The sequence below is a fragment of the Mustela erminea genome, chromosome 5, assembly GCF_009829155.1.
Source record: "Mustela erminea isolate mMusErm1 chromosome 5, mMusErm1.Pri, whole genome shotgun sequence".
In the NCBI taxonomy this organism is placed as follows: domain Eukaryota; kingdom Metazoa; phylum Chordata; class Mammalia; order Carnivora; family Mustelidae; genus Mustela; species Mustela erminea.
In genome coordinates this window covers 60,517,745-60,533,981 of record NC_045618.1, presented here as the reverse complement: position 1 = coordinate 60,533,981, position 16,237 = coordinate 60,517,745, and the positions used below count along the sequence as shown (strand labels likewise).

General features: G+C 50.1%; 1 protein-coding gene across 1 annotated transcript; it reads right to left on the bottom strand.

Annotated features, from left to right (window-relative positions):
- Positions 1-807: 807 nt before the first annotated feature.
- On the bottom strand, positions 808-14,315 carry THBS1 (thrombospondin 1). The gene is made up of 22 exons (XM_032343244.1): positions 14,137-14,315; positions 13,487-13,582; positions 12,659-13,218; positions 11,704-11,779; positions 11,201-11,400; positions 10,970-11,092; positions 9,884-9,977; positions 8,323-8,496; positions 7,835-8,011; positions 7,342-7,515; positions 6,952-7,079; positions 6,690-6,842; positions 6,124-6,342; positions 5,538-5,645; positions 4,877-5,036; positions 4,613-4,731; positions 2,881-3,115; positions 2,470-2,697; positions 2,040-2,311; positions 1,521-1,618; positions 1,278-1,417; positions 808-947 (listed from the first exon to the last, which is right to left on the bottom strand). The coding sequence occupies exons 2-22, from the start codon at positions 13,551-13,553 to the stop codon at positions 940-942; spliced, it is 3,513 nt and encodes a 1,170-aa protein (XP_032199135.1). The 5' UTR covers positions 13,554-13,582; positions 14,137-14,315; the 3' UTR covers positions 808-939.
- Between the last annotated feature and the right edge of the window lie 1,922 nt (positions 14,316-16,237).

Sequence of the window (16,237 nt, the reverse complement as noted above, 5' to 3'; positions counted from 1 at the left end):
AAAGAAAGACAAGGAATGTTTTAGTTGATAATTTTGTGCCTTTCTAACCATAAAAATACGAGCACGGCTGCCCATCCCTTTGGAGGCAGCCTGGTACTCACTGAGATGGTAGTTTTCTGATTTTCCTGCTGCATCTGCACAAGCTACGTGTGGAATAAAACCAACATTTTCCTGGTAAGCAGGCGGGGGCAGCTGGCAGAGCCTTCCACCGGCTTAATTCTCGCTCCCTATTATGGTGACTATGGGTGAGAGGTGAGGGGTGGGGATCCCAGGGGTGGGAGGGAAGTCCAGAGGCCAGTCTTTCCCACCCTTCCCTGCTTCTCTTAAGTGCCTGCATACGTGGGTTAATCAGCTAACGCTGGTCAGCATCATGAAATCCAGCAAGTCTTCCAATCCCCTGAAGATGACTTAGTACCGAACATGTAACTGCTCCTCCATCTTGTCTTCATACAATCATCTCTCGGGGAATGCGCCCTCCCCTTAGGGCTTTGGCCCCTGATCCCCCTAGTTCCAAGAGAGTCTGTCAAACCTGGTGGTTGGCCAATTCTAGTGAGTCCTCCCTCCTCTCACATTGCCTGGAAGTGCTTTGGAGTCCACTGCTCCGAGCTGGCTTCCTCATAGTACTCTACTCTGACAGAAGATGAGGGGAGTGGCCACCTGCCAGCTGAAGCATGTGGGTGCGTTTGCTTTGTGAAAAGCAGACCAATAACTGTGTATGTTCTTGGACGATTCTCTTCGCATTCAGAGGCTGCATGCTGAGTCTGATTGGGAAAATGGCATCTTCTCAAGGCAGGTCCCATATTGTAGGAGTCCACAATGATAAGCAAGCAGAGAATAGGCAGGGAGGAGGGATCCTGGGGGTTTTTCTTAAGCCCGTGATTCCAGAAGGTGCAACACCAGCATTAGTTAGGATGAGTCTTTTGATCAACAGTTTGATGATTAAGAATCTGTTAAGTAAACAAATATATAACCCAATTAATTCATGAAGGTACTAGCTTTGTCAGTTAATAAATTAGCCTTAGTAGAGCTCTACTTTTATAGTAACCAAAGCATAATTTAGGATTGGCCAGTTAAGGCCTTGGTCTTATCATGGTCTTCCACAGCAAAGTATAACCCTTCTCTAAAACTGTCTTCTAAAACGGATGCTTCCATAATTGGCACTCTCAATCTTAGTCTGAATTAACTATGTCAGTTGCATCTCTAATGCAATTACATTATTATTATTATTATTATTATTATTAATGAATGAATTACATTCACAGTAATGTTGCTCCTACCTCTGCATTCATATTTCAGGTCAGAGAAGAACACCATTTCTTGAGAGAAGACAAACAACCCTAGCCTACCACCAGCATATGTTTTGTCATAGATGGGTCCCGAGTCAGCCATGATTTTCTTCCCTTCATACATCACCACTCTGAAAGAAAAAGAAAAGCTCTTGAGTGACACCCCTACTTCTTGATTTCCTCCTCCTTCCCCACTGGTATGACTGGATAGAATATCGTCAGTGCCATCTTTACCTAATGAAACCCGTCTTGGGCCGGTGGCTGAGACGCCATCTGTAGGCAGTGAAATCTTTCCAGCCTATGTGACGAGGGTCATGCCACAGAGTACGCACCTGAAGGAAAAGAAAAGGTTGAAACACGGTTCCACCGAGATACAGATTTTGTTCTAGAAGAAATATGTGAAAGGTACCAAGTGGACCTAAATTAGAGGGCTGCAATGTTGATTTTTCCAAGGGCTTTCATTTGATATGTGCCCTTGAATGTCTGTGTAAAGCAGAAAGAGAAGGAAAGTTTTGTTTGAAGGGGATGAAAAGGTGTTTGGATTTGAAGACAAATCCTAGTTAGAGTGAGCTCCCTTCTCAGATGCTATTAGGTTTTTACTAAGCAGAACTTAATGCTGTAGTTGGTGGTGCTGGGAACTTGCTATCCAAGAACCCCCCTAGCCCCCACATTGAGAGTGTTGGCCCAAGCACAGCATCCCGAGTGCTAGTCAAGCGCCCATCCACTCTCCCTTCTTCAGGGCCTTGTTCTTACCTGGCCCGGGGTGTTTCCCGTGTGCCACAGGGCGTTCCGCAGGTGCTCGCCCGGCCCGGTGGTAGAGTTAACAACTTTCACGGAAAGGCCTGAGTATCCCTGAGCCCTAGTGGGGTTGGTGTCCCAGTAGGACTGGGTGACTTGCTTCCACATCACGACATAAAAGCGACTGCTAGACTGATAGCCGAACACAAACCCAGCGTAGTCATCATCCCTTTCCGTGTTGATGAAGAAGGTGCCACTGAAGTCCACAGCATTAAACTCATCATAACCTAGGAAAAGGAGGCCAGACACAGGTGAAAAGCTGCAGCCTTCAGAAGCTTCTGTTATATTCCCAGATATCCTCAGGGATACATGTAAGCACCATGTTTTAGATTTGCTTCTTTGCCGTATGCATGCTAGCTTTTTGTATGGAGAACTCACTACTCACCTACAGCAAGTCCAGGATCACAGTTGACGGTCTGGACCAGTTCTTTACCCTGATGGCGTACAACCCAGTTCGGGTCATTCTGGGATGTCCCTTTGGGATCTAGAGGAATCATCTGGAATCGGCGGAAATCAGTCTCACTGATGTCAATGTTTTCAGGACAGATGTCATCAATGTCTGGCACACTGTCATGGTCAAAATCATCTTTGCAAGCATCACCTCGACCATCACCTAAGGTAAAAAAGGCAAGAGTTCAGTGAAATTCTAAAATAGGACTAGTCTCAGAGATTCAGTATCTTATCTAAATTGGCATCTCATCTGTTCTTCCTCTCAAATGCACTTAATTTTGCTTTTATATTCTCAATCCAGAGAGCCATGGTGTTAGTCTCTTAAAAAGGGGTTCTGCTGTCTCACCGTCTGAATCCTTCTGGTCAGGATTGGGCACGAGTCTGCAGTTGTCCCTATCATCAGGAATGCCATCATTGTCATCGTCATGGTCACAGGCATCTCCCTTGCCATCTTTGTCGTGGTCAGCCTGGTTGGCATTGGGCACATAGGGACAGTTGTCCAGGTTGTTCTGGTGGCCATCTTCATCAATATCCTGATTGTTGTCACAGGTATCTCCAATGCGGTCTGAGTCAGAGTCGAGCTGAAAGAGACAGAAAGGGAAGGTAAGTCGAAGTGTTTGTCATTAACGTTAAATAGCACTTAATGGAAGATTCTCCCATGTTTGATATGGCCAGTGGGTTTTCAAGTCTATAAGCTATTGCCAAAACATAGCAGTAGTAAAATTTTCTTGATCCTTGGGGTGCCTGGGTGGCTTAGTGGGCCATGACCAGAATCTGGTCATGATCTCTGGGTCCTGGGACTGAGCCTGTGTTGGGCTCCACGCTCAGTGTGGAGTCTGTGTGGGATTCTTTCCCTTTTCCTCTCCTTCTTCCTTCTGCCCCTCTGCCACCTCACTCAGAATAAGTAAAATCTTAATTTTCTTGATCCTTGTTTTCATATGAATTTTAAGAGCTATTCAGAGTTTTTAAATATAAAACTTTCTAAGTAAAATTACTAAGGTACCTCACTTTAATGGACTAAAACATTAAGATTTCAGTCTGTTAACTGCTTATTTCTCAACATTAGATGAAATTCTTTGGGTCACTCTTATTTTCCATTGAAGATTTCAATTATAAAATTGTTGACATGCTTCTACTCAGGTCATTAAATCATGGGAACAGGGCACAGCTTTTTGTGTGTACTGGGTAATGTGCCTGGTAGGGATTAAGACTTTTTATTAAAATTTTTTTTTTTTGTATTTGGTTTTATATATCTATAAAGTTTATTTGTTGATTCAGGTAAAGATAAACTTGTAAGTTTCTCTGAAACTATATTTCTCAGTTCGTTTTTATATTCTTCAGGATATACAGGATGCTAAGGGACACAGACTGGAATTTTTCTTGTGAGTAAGATTTCCATAATGCCTGAATGTTTATAAATATTACAATCTGAGGAACAAAAAACTCTTCCAGGGAGATTAAATGATATGAAAGGAGTTTATGGTAAGACTCAAACTCAAAACAGAGGCCATTAGCTCAGCTGGTTTCCAAATTTCTATAGCGAAGCATTTAAAAAAAAAAAAAAAAAAGACCAGCCTTAACTGACATTGCTAGAATATGATGGCCAGTTACACGTAAAAAGAAATACTTGCAGACATGGAACCTGCTCTGGCTAAGATCTACCTGTAGCACTCCTTCACACAAGTAGAGAATAATCTGTTTGCAAAGCCAATTTAGAAACAGGAATTTCTCTAGCTTCTGGAAGTGTTTTTAGCTTGAGGTTTTCTTACAGTCAGATTATATCATTATAGTGTTAGAAATGATTAATATAAGTAGAGTTACTAGATTTCTTCCTTTTATAATTTGTTAGACATGCAGAGTAGGTAAGGCCTGATAGAGAAGAGTGAAATTATCAGATGGTCACACTAAGGATCTACAGGTGCTGTCGTGCAAATGTGCCAGTTGGCTTTGAGACCTCTGAGAGCCATGGTCATGGAAAGGTTTGAACTCTAACTTTTTTTTTTTTTTTTTTTTAAATAAGGGCCTAGCTAAAGCTATTCTAGTACTCTACTGGAGGGTCCCCCACGGAGCCCACCTACCTGATCTGGATTGTGTTCCAGAGGGCAGTTGTCACACTGATCTCCAACCCCATCCATATCGGTGTCCCTCTGGTCCACGTTGTAGACATATTGGCAGTTGTCTCGTTCATTGAGGATACCTGCAGAGCACAGGGAACCGGTCAGGGCTGGAGTGTCCAGCTGCCGGGGTTTCAACCAACTGCACACAGAGCCAAGGCTGGAGAGAACTCAGGTGAGCGTGGTCCCCACTGCCTACAGACCTGCTGCCATCAGGGAGTGCCTTACCGTCCCCATCGATGTCTGCAGCACAGGCGTCTCCCTCCCCGTTGTTGTCTGTGTCGGCCTGGTCTGGGTTGTGGTTGTAGGGGCAGTTGTCACAGCGGTCTCCCACATCATCTCGGTCATAGTCATACTGGGCCGGGTTGTAGTGGAATGGGCAGTTGTCCTGCAAAAGAATGGAGCATTTTGCGACACTGTCCACGCAACAAGGCCAATCCCGCGGTGGTCTGTTACATCAAACTGCAACCACGTGGGACATTTTCTATTTACTCCTTCCCTAGGAGGTTAAAAGGCAGGGCCTGATGAATGAAAAATGGATTGCTGTGGGTTACAAGTCAGTAAAATGTAAATCTAAGGACACCACCCCGGTTCCCAGTACGTCAGATAAAAATCTTAATGTCATTTAGGTAAGAATGTGAAACAGATCTGGGCAACTGACTGTCATTTATAGTCTCAGTCCTGAGAGCCATGGTCTTAGTGTCTGTCTTGCTCAAACTGGAGGTGGGGCAGCAGGAAGGTGATGATGAAAAACCAAACCCCTCATTTTAAATCTTCTCTTGGCAACATCTAGGTGTTCGGAGTGCCCCCGAGTGACTCTGCATGGGAGTCCCAGAGGCTGCTACTATGTGGAGAAGGGGGATGGAGGAGGCCTGGGCCACATCCTTACCCTGTCATCTGGGATTTTATCATTATCATCATCGTCATCACAGGCGTCACCGATTCCATCCTTGTCATAGTCCTCCTGCCCGGAGTTGGGCAGGTTGGGGCAGTTATCCTGGAAAGAGAAGACTCACATGAGGGCTTGGTCCGTGTGCCCTTCGCTCAGCCTGAGCCCGGGGCAGGGCCCCCAGAACCCTCACACGGACCAGATCTGCTGTGCTCCCTGATGCCATCTTGTTGTCTCTAATGGGAAGATCATCTAAGCATTTTCTTGGGGGTATGTTATTTGTCTAAGTGCCCCGTGCTTAATCCATGCTGGGAGCACCAGCCCTGCCCTGCTGGTGTTTGGGAGAGTCGTGAACATTTTTCTGGAGAAAAGAATCCGCTCTGGACTGCACCAACCAAAAGGGCCCACCCTCTTCATGTTCATGGCACCAGGGGATTTAATGTGAACACTTTATGCTATTCTGCCTTTGTGTGATTTCATCTTTCACTTTCACGTTCACACTTTAAGCATTAAAGATTGTTCAGCCTCTTCCCTGGGTCAGGATGACATGCCTTCCTTTGTGAGCACGCGGGAAAGTGGGCGCTACCTTTTTGCAGTGGTAGGTGGCATTGGCCACGCACACCAGGTCTTCGTTGGGCCATCCGTCCAGGTCCGTGTCTTCCCCGCAGATGATGCCGTTGCCCGCGTAGCCGGGCTTGCACTCACAGCGGTACATGGGGTCGCTGTAGTGGCCCAGGTAGCTGCACTTGGCGTTCTTGTTGCAGTCATGCGTCCCGTCTGTGCAGGGGTTGCGCGGCTTGCACACCTGTGGGTACAGTGTCCCCAAGTGAATGCAGAGCCTTCGTGAGACCCCGCATCCTTCTGGTCTCCCCAGAGATAGAGGCTCCATGAGGAGAAGGAGTGTGGGGTACTCCTCCTCCACCCCCGCCCCCCTGGAGATGTACGTGCCCATTGGCTCACCACGGAGTCCAGAGCAGCATTTCCTATTGTGAGAGGCTGTTTTTCCCTTGCTGGGTTTTCAGTGGACTGTCTTGCCCCGAGGCTGTATGTTCAACCCTCTCCCAGTTTTTGGGGAAGGCTATGAAAGGACAGCCTCCCTTTGCTGGCTCCCCCTGCCTGCCCACTCCAGTTGGGGAGTCCAGTCCCATCTACCTGTTTGTTGGCGGTGGCATGCTCCACGCCCCGGCCGAAGGGCTGCGGGCCTGTGAAGCGCGGCGGGCAGGGCAGGCAGTTGTAGCCGGGGTCCGTGTTCTCACACCGGTGCTCGCCGTTGTGGTGGAAGCAGGCGTCAGGTACTTCTTTGCACTGTGGGAGAAACAACAGTGTGCCTCCTGGGTCAGCCGCCCTGGGAAGGGGCTGGGACAAGTTGAACCGTTACCCTGGGACCCAGTAACACCACCAGCACGGTCCTTACCTCATCGACATCTTGGCACTGGATGCCATTTCCACCGTAGCCCGGGGGGCAGGCACCGCATTTCCAGCTGCCATCGGGGTAACTCGTACACTTGACCCCAGCAAAGCAGGGATTGGACAGGCATCCGTCTGAGATCAGGGAGACAGGCCAATGGTCAGTCTGAGCAGCTGTCATTGGCATGCTCCTCACAAGATCAGAGGGTCATAAAGATCATGGGGTATACGTAACCATTCACGTGGAAATGCCTGAAGGACAGTACGGTCCGAACACGCAGGACCATTCAAAGCCAAACCACCCGCCAACCCAAATGCTGACCATGGATTTCAGTGAAACAACAACAAAGAAACCCAAACTCCCAAGGGTGCTCTCATCCTGGGCTGCATGACTCACCAATTGGACAGTCCTGCTTGTTGCAGATCTGCTTTTCCGTTGCATCCCCGACACAGTCCTTGCCTCCAAACTGGGGTGTGGGGCTGTTGCAGAGCCGGCTACGTTTCTGTACCCCTCCTCCACAGGTGACAGAACAGATGTCCCACAGTGACCAGGGACCCCAGCCTCCATTGACTGCAAAGAAGGGAAGGGAACCACAGGCCCAAGTTAAGGTCAATTTCCAAATACCTCACCTATCATTTGTTCAAGTGAACTTCTGCTCCTCTGATACATGGACAGAATGTTCGGGAAGAGAGTTTGAAATGGTTTTCTGTTTCTTATTAAAAGAAGCTGCTGAGCATGCAGGACTTTGCTTCTACTTGTTCCCTAGAGAGTAACCTTTACCCCCCCCCCCTCACTCTGTGACCCACAGAACTGGAGGCCACAGATGCCAGGCATCCCGCCGCACTGAGCCAGCGCTCAGCCCTCAGCTGCACAGCACACTTGCACTTACTGGGGCAGGCATCTTTTTTGCAGGCTTTGGTCTCCCGGGCTTCGCCTTCACATGGTTTCCCGTTCATCTGGGGGCTCGGAGAATTGCAGAGTCGAATTCTTGTGATCACACCATCACCACAGGTCACGGAACAAGATGACCACGGAGACCAGTGGCTCCAGCCACCATCCTGTTTAACTAAAATACACAGCTGATGGTTATAGGGTGCCCATCGGGTGTCAAGCTCCACACTAACTGCTTTGAATTCATTACCTAAATGAAATCCTTTCAATAACTCCACAATAACCCATCAAGAGCTATGATTCCCCTCCAGTTTGCATTTGGGGAAAGAGCCTCAGAGAGGGAAGTTGTGCTCAAGGGTGCAAAGGTGAGCAGAATTGGGGTTGGGATGCAGACAGTTGAGGAACTGTACCCTTAACCTTTATGCTGTCTGGATAAGGACAAGGCCAACCCTGTGCTCTTCACTGTCAAGTGGCCAAGATGCTCACATCTCTTATCGCACTCCTGAATGTGACAGGTCCGCGTCTGGACGGAGGAACCCTCGCACCGGTTGTTGAGACTGTCACAAGAGCGACCGCGCTGCTGGATTCCATTGCCACAGGTCGCCGAGCAGGAGGTCCACTCAGACCACGGGGACCAGCCGTCATCCGCAGAGTCGCTGGCTGCAGAGGAAGCAGGGTCATTTGGTACGTGATCACCAAGGACGTGCTAGTCTGTATCTCACACTCTTTGGGACCTTTTTCCTTTGCCAGAAGGCAAAAAGCCAGTATTTCTTAGGCCAACAGCCAGAGGGTCTATCCCCTGTCATTACATGTATAGCACTGGGGTAAGGGAAGGCTCAGCACTGCCCCACCTTCTCCCAGCACATGTTAGTCTACCCATGGGGCCTCCTTTCTCAGCATTCTTAAGTGCATTTCCCTTTCCTGATGTGGATATCTTGATTTGCATTTCCAAGAGTACTAGATGTGTAGGCTCACAGGAGTCAATTTGGATTGTCAGGGGAGCCACAGACCATGTGTTTGGCAGATGAACTTGAAGGCAGCTTTTCCGCTGTTGGCTCTGCCTCCTACTCAGTCATGAAGTTAAATAAATCACTGCACAGCTCCTCTTACCCTAGCATGTGGGGCCTTCTCTGGATGTATTTTCACCAGAGAATGGGCTGGTAGACCATCCGCCCAGACCCCAGGATACAGTCACATGTCGCTGTATCAGACACAAGGCAGAGAACTTGTTGCTCTTGCCGGCAGCTAGAAGTTTTCCTAGCAATCCTGGGTTCAAGGTCAGGACTCCACTGCTCTCCAGCTGTCTTTGCTCCCCCCAGCCCACACCTAAAGGGGATAGCTGAACAGAAGCAGCTGTGCCCGTGATCATCACAGCACCAGTCGCACGAACATGGTTGCTGGATGAGACTGCTTATTCTGAGCTGTGACCAGCTGTGGGCAGGGGTGGGGCTGTGTGGAGGTGTATGGGGAGTGCTATGTTCCTGCTTCATGTCTTGTCTTTATTGTGCTGAATCACTTTATGACTTGTCCGTACTACACTCAATATTGTCTGAGCAGAGTGATTACTTTACACTGGCAACACCAACCAGGGGATAGGGTGCTACGGAACAATCTAAGGCCTTATTTATGCCCGTGGCCGGAAACTAGAACTGCTATTATTCTTAGGCCTCCTACTCCAGCAGATAAAATGGGTAAAACTTCAGGCCCCAATTAAGTTCAGTGTTTGCACCACAGACCGGCCATTTATCTGGTGAGCACATTTTTCTTCACTGTGGGCCACAGTGTCAGATTCTAGAAGCAGTCTGTTTAGAGCTAGTGCCACTACACATTCGTCTCCCCTTTCCTCCACGCATCAGGTCGAAATTAGTAAGCTGGCCGAGATCATTACTTCCTAGAGAGCAGCCAGGCCATCAGTTAACCAGACGCCGCAGCAGGAAAACAGGGAGTTGAAACACACAGTGGAAATGGGGGTGGGGTTCCAGGGCCCCATGGATACGGAGAATAGACCTTGTCACTCAAGAACGGTTATGCGGTTTTACAAACTTACGCCAGCACCGTGGGCAGCATTCTCCATCAGGGACTGTGGCATTGGAGCAAGGCATGATGGGGCAGGACACTTTCTTGCAGATGGTAACGGAGTTCTGCAGGGCAAGAGGGAGACATGGGTTATGGGGCATATTGGAAGCAGAAGTTCATATACTGTAACATTATAAGACGAAACGTGGTCAGGGCTGTAAATGCTCCAGTGGAAGGAGTTTAATAGATCTGTCTTATTTGCAGTCACTGTATTTTGAAGACAGTTTTAGTACCTCAGAGAGTTCTTTTTTAATTGCTACTAAGTGGGGGAAGGGACAGCATGTAGAACTTTTCCAAACAGAACCACCAAAGAGCTTGACTCTAACCTTTTAATGGGTGTCTGACAATGAACTCCAAAGCCAGCCAGGACTTTTAAACTTGAAAATTTTCTCTTTATAGAGTCAATCAAGATCAGTGAGCATTTTCCACCTTCATGTGTAGATCTGATTTTATATTGAGAAGAATGAAAATCAAGGGACCTCCTAAATCTAGCAACCCAGGTTTTTTTTTTTTTTTTTTTAAATTGAAGCAGACTTTGCTCAGCACATCAGGTGAATTGTCCCACATTGCCCGGCGCTGGTTTTGGGGAGAATCACCGATATGCACACTGCCCGCAGTGCCATTTGAGCTAAGTAGACAGTTACGTCTTCACAGTGTCGGCCTGAGCGATTTGAACAATCAGTCCTGTATTAAGGGAATCTCAGTGTCATTGCTGAATACAAAGTCAGGGTTGGGAAAATAAAAGGAATGTTCCGACCAGGTTTTATTTACCAGACATTCAACACTTAGCCTTTGAACAAAAGCAGGGAAATTACTCAAATGTCCTAGCAGATTTTTTCTTTTAGATACTTAGCCTGGGGTATATAGACTTTGAAAAACTTTCTGGGAGTTTCAAGATTTTAGGGAGGTCACAACTGCATCTTGGGGGTAAAAAAACAAACCCACTTCGGTCTCAGACAATGGAGTGTAGAAAGAGCTTGTGTGGCCACCTGGGTATTTCCCTAGAGACTGGCTTCAAACACACCACCCTTTATTTCATTCTGGAATGATCCCTCACCTGACAGCGACATTCCGTACAGCTATCCACGGTCCATTCCTCGTTATTCCTGTACTGAACTCCGTTGTGGTAGCAGAGGGGAGGCCTCCTCAGCTCAATGGCCAACTCTTTGTTCTCTTCAGTCTAGAAGGGGGAGAAAGGTCATTAGTGTCATTTTAAGCAGAAGGGGGGGTCATCCGTGCTACACCTTCAGGAGCTTGTGCTTAGGGGCTGTGAGTGGAGGCCACTGACCACTTTGCGGATGCTGTCCTGGAGTGTGGTGACGATGGTGCGCAGTCCCCTCAACTCCAGGACCATGCTGGACAGCTCATCACAGGAGATGCCGCAGATGGCTTGCAGATCCTTCGTCTTGTGGCCAATGTAGTTAGTGCGGATGGCAGGGCTGGAGCCGTTGACCACATTGTTGTCGAGGGTCAGAAGGACATTGGTGGCTGCCAAGAAAGAACGGAATGCCATGAGAAAAGTAATGGAAGATCTTCACATAGCTGCTCTCACCGGCCAGCCACTGGAGTTCCTAGTTGGAAAGACCTTAAACCTGGGGCGAAGGACATGGGGCGGGGGCGGGGGATCCATATATGTGGATCCCCCTTTGAAGTCACTTTTATACACTTCTTAACTAAGTTACCCGGGGCAATTTATGCACGGCCACCATTCCGTAAGTTTCTCAGCTTGTTTTGGGTGGAACCCCCTGAGTGTCCTCAAATGCCCCCCAGAATATAGAAGGGTGTACTCACAGCTGGAACAGCCTTTGTTCCTGAGGATGGCTTCTGGTGTGGTTCCGAAGACAAACCTCACGTTCTGCAGCACCCCCTGGGGGCAGAGGACACACATTACTTGTAGGGTGGTGGGGGGTGGGGATGCTGGGGGGAAATGGGTGGGGGAGATGGTTTATGCCAGGAAAAGCACACAATAGAGGTTCTAGAAGTTTGAAAGAGCTCCCTTTAAAGATCACCATGTCAAAATAACACACCAACGTAAACTGCCAAACAACTTCACAATCTTAATTGGGTCTCCTGCCAAGTCTTCAGTACTTTACAAAGAAATCTGTTATCAGCCTACTTGGGTATACAGGAAATGGAATCGGATACTAAGAACAGAGGATATAATGACACTCTCCAGTGTCTAAGAGTTAGATGTGGGAGTTTCAAAGCCACAGTTGCAAAAACCTAGACGTTTAAGCAAGGAAGAGGCTGCAGCAGCAAAACCCCCCACTATTTTCACCTACGGAGACCTGCTCCGTCCCCATGGAGAATCAGATAGCCAAATGGTATTTATTCTGCTCACAGGATCCATTTCAAGCTACATTACAATCGGTAGAACGCTTGGAAACAAGTTACTTAAGGAGAGCATACGGAGTCTCTAAAGCTTGAACAGGTGGTTATGGGAAAACCATTTCTTGTCTCCTTTAGCGGGTTTTCAGAGTTCCATCCCCAGAACACCAGCACCAGCAGGAGCTTCAGCTGGAATTTGTTAGAAATGCAAATCATCAGGCCCCATCCCAGACACCCTGACTCTGAAACTCTGTGTGTTTTCTCAAGCCCTGCAGGGGAGTCTGATGCTCCCTGAAGTTGGGGAACCACTGCTTTAAGCCACAGGCAAGCTCTCCTGTACTGGAAACCCTGCGTCTCCTGGCAAGTCAGCTGCTACACAGCCGAGCCCATGAACCAGGAACTGGAGAAGATGCCTCACCTGGAAGTTGTCATTGACCCCTCCTTTCGCGATGCGGAGTCTAGCCACGCTGGCCAGGTCCCTGGTGAAGATGCTCTGGATGGGGACATCTAGCTCCGCATTCTCCATCTTCTCACAGTCAATGTACAGCTGGGCCCGGTCCTCCTGCACGAACAGGGTGATGCTCTTCCACTGGCCAGTCGCCAGGAGCGCCTCCTCCACCGACACCACATGCTGCATGCCCTGCACGGTCAGGCTCAGGTCCAGGGTGCCCGCTTTGCCATTGGAGACCACACTGAAGACGTGGCCGGAGCGATCTTTCCGTTCTATGGCCAGCAGTGTGCCTCGGGTCTTCTTCATCTGCCTCAGGGAGGCCAAGAGAAGGAAGCCTTTCTCTGCCCGCACGGCATCCACTAGGTCTTGGAATTTGTCATCGGGCACGGCGGGGATCAGGTTGGCATCCTCAATGCGGAAAGCTGGGCTGGAAGGGTCGGGACCCTTCACCAGTCGGCGCCCAGAGCCCTTACGGGCAGCTCCGGTGAGTTCAAAGATGTCGAATACGCTGTTGTCTCCCCCGGACTCTGTTCAACAGGAGCAGGACACACAGTGAGCTTTGTAGGCTGAGGCCAGGGATGGGGACTACAGAACAGGGCGAAAACTCTAAGCAACCCCGGAAAGAACTGAATAAACCCCAGGGTTAGAGGGAACCTGCCTGCTGATGTTCCATCAGGGCTCTGGGGAGAAACAGCTGGCAGAGGAGAGCATGGGAGGGAGGCACACTAGGCCACTAGGCGTAAGCGGCTCCCCCTCATCTTACCTCCGCTCTCAAAAGGTAGTACACAGACTCACCTGGAATGCGGCTGGAGCCACATAAATGCAACAGGAATAGGACACTGAGTCCCCAGGCTAGCCCCATGGTGGAGCTGTTGGTGCCCAGCAGGGAGCCTGTAACAGGAAACACAGAGCCCAGGGTCAGAGGCAGCCAAGCAGGGAGGGTGGGCACGGAAGACCTGGGGCATCCCCCTTCGGCCCCACATTTGCAGGACTGCAGAACGACAGTATTTACTTTGGACAGGGCATCAGGAAGAAAAAGAGCGGGGGGTGGGGGGAGGAGACTGTGGTTTTAAAGTTGCAGGGGGTGGCCTTGGGGCAAAGACCAACCACCTGGGGACTTTTCCTTGGGAAGCTGAAGGTAAACAGCAGGAGATACAGTTTGGGGGCACAGGGAGGCACGGGGAAATGGAGCCTTTCCTCTAGACCCCCGAGAGAAAGGTGTGGGGGAGGCCTGGGAGAATAAAAAAAATCTTGGAGAGTTCTGGCGAGTTGGCCTTGTGAACCCCAAGGCCGGAGAGAATAACTCTGGAGCCCTTCGACGAGAGGGACAGCGGAGGAAAGCGAAGACTAGGAGGTCCGAAGTACCCGCGGGGCTGAAGCCTCGGAGTTCAAGGGGGCTGACCAGGGCAGCATCGGTCCTCAGCGGCCGCCCGGAGAACCCTTACCTGGGTGCAGCGGCCCGGAGTGGTGGCGAGGGCGCAGCGCCGGGCCCGAGTCCGGGAGAGGCGCGGGGCGGGCAAAGCGCCCGAGGAGGCGGCGGCCGCCGGAGTCGGAGGCTGCGCGGGGAGGCTCGCGGGACCCGGGACTACCGGGCCGGCTCGGAAGCAGTGGCTGGCCAGGCCGCCGCGCGGCGCGCTTTTAAAGGCACTCTCACATTCCTGGGGATCCCTCTGGCCAATGGGAGGCGGCCCGGCCGGCGCCGGGGGGCGGTCTGGGTTCCTCTCTCCGCCCCCCGCTGCCTGGCGCATAACTTTCCCGCTAGAGAGCGGAGGGGTGGGGGTCGGGGCGAGGAGTGGTGGAAAGTCTCTGAAAAATAGGTGCCCGCCTACGCAGACTTGGCGCGCTCACCATCCGCACCTTGGCTCCGGGAGTCCCGTGTGAGCAACCCGAGCGGCGACAAGGCTTTAGTCACCCTCCCCCATCCCCCCGCCCCCAGACCCTTCTTGGCGGGGGGTGGGGGGGTTTCAGGCAAACCCATCTCCTTGAATACCTGGGCGAGGGCTGACACTTGGGGACCGAGCCCGTTTGTAAAACCAAAGAAGCCCGACGGGGTAAATGGGGCCGAGGGAGAACCAATCGTTAAAGAAGTTCCCGCTGGGGTGTTTGGGGACCTTCCTCCATCCATCCAACGGGGTGCGGGACCACGCGCCCGCCCTCCGCCCGAGCCCTAAAGGAGCTGAGTGCGGGGCCGCATCGGCCATCCGGGCGGTGAACGGAGCCCGCGTTCCCGCTGCCCGTCGGGGCACACTTTCTGCAGCTGCCTGGCGCCCAAGTCCCCGCGAAAGTCGCCGGTGGGCCGGCTACCGCGCTTCCACGGCTGGCCGCTTGGGGGCGGTATATGTATTGTGATGAAGGGGACCCGCGAAGACCGCTTCTTTCTAGCGGGGAATGTTAAGGAAACGTACTCCCTATCTACTTCCCTTGAGCCCAAACTTGTGTCTTGAAAAACAGTTTTTATGCCCACTCGTGCTTCTTAACGTGACTCCTGGTTGGAGGATTTGCGGAGCCATCTGGCTCTAGGGTCTTAAGCTATTTACAGAACAGACCCATAAAGTAATAAATTATCCTCCACCTAACATTTTATTTCCTTTTTTTCCTCCCTCAACGTTCTTTTCATTTTTTAGCTCCTGAAACCGAGGTGTGGGTTACATTTCTGTGGGTGCACCAATTACCATGAGCGCGGCGGCTTAATGCTTCTGTCATTGGAAGTCTGGTCTCCAAACCAGTGTCTCAAGCCAGCGTGACTCCAGCTGCCTGGAATTCCATTCATCTCTTAGGGCTGGGATGTCAGCAGCCACACTTCCCCTGCTGTGGTCCTGCGCTATCAGGCTGGCCTTGAGACGCAGAAGGCTAGGTAGTAGCTTTACCAAATAAGGATCTCAGCCACAGTCTGGGGAAAGCCCTCCGGTTCGTTCACCTTCCTTCTTAGGACTCACACCTGGCAGGACTCCTAACCGCTGGAAACACCCACCAGTGTGCGTTCATCAAAGGGCAGTTTCACTTTTCCTGTGTGGGAGTGTTGTGTGACAAGGTGCACGTGTGTGTGGATTACAGCATGAATGTTTGCTAGTTACTCAATATACATCGAGTACTTCTGGAAGATGACAAGTATGTTTCTAAGACACATGTCGGTTTGTTGCTTAAGTAGTAACTAAACCTGACGGCCAGATAGATTTCACATGTTGGGAGACAGAAATAAAAGTTTCTTTCGGATGATTAGTCAAATCAGATTCCTATTGCAGAAGTCATTGGTAGTGACTCATCCAAACAGATCTGAAGATTCCAGAGTCAGCAGCCATGTATGTCCCTCTCCTTTTTCCTTAGCACCCTGTGTGCTCCTTGAAAGGCAATTTTTTCTTTTCACTTGCTGTTACTTCTTCATCATATCAAATACTTAGGCACAGTGTTTGGAGCCTTGGCCAGCTGATGGCCCCCTGCTTACTCGCCCACTTGCTAATTTTATACAGATCAGCGGGGGGCATAAGGGCCACAAGAGGCCCACAAAAAGGATACATCTTTCCTTTTGTAAAAAGCTCATCTCCCCTG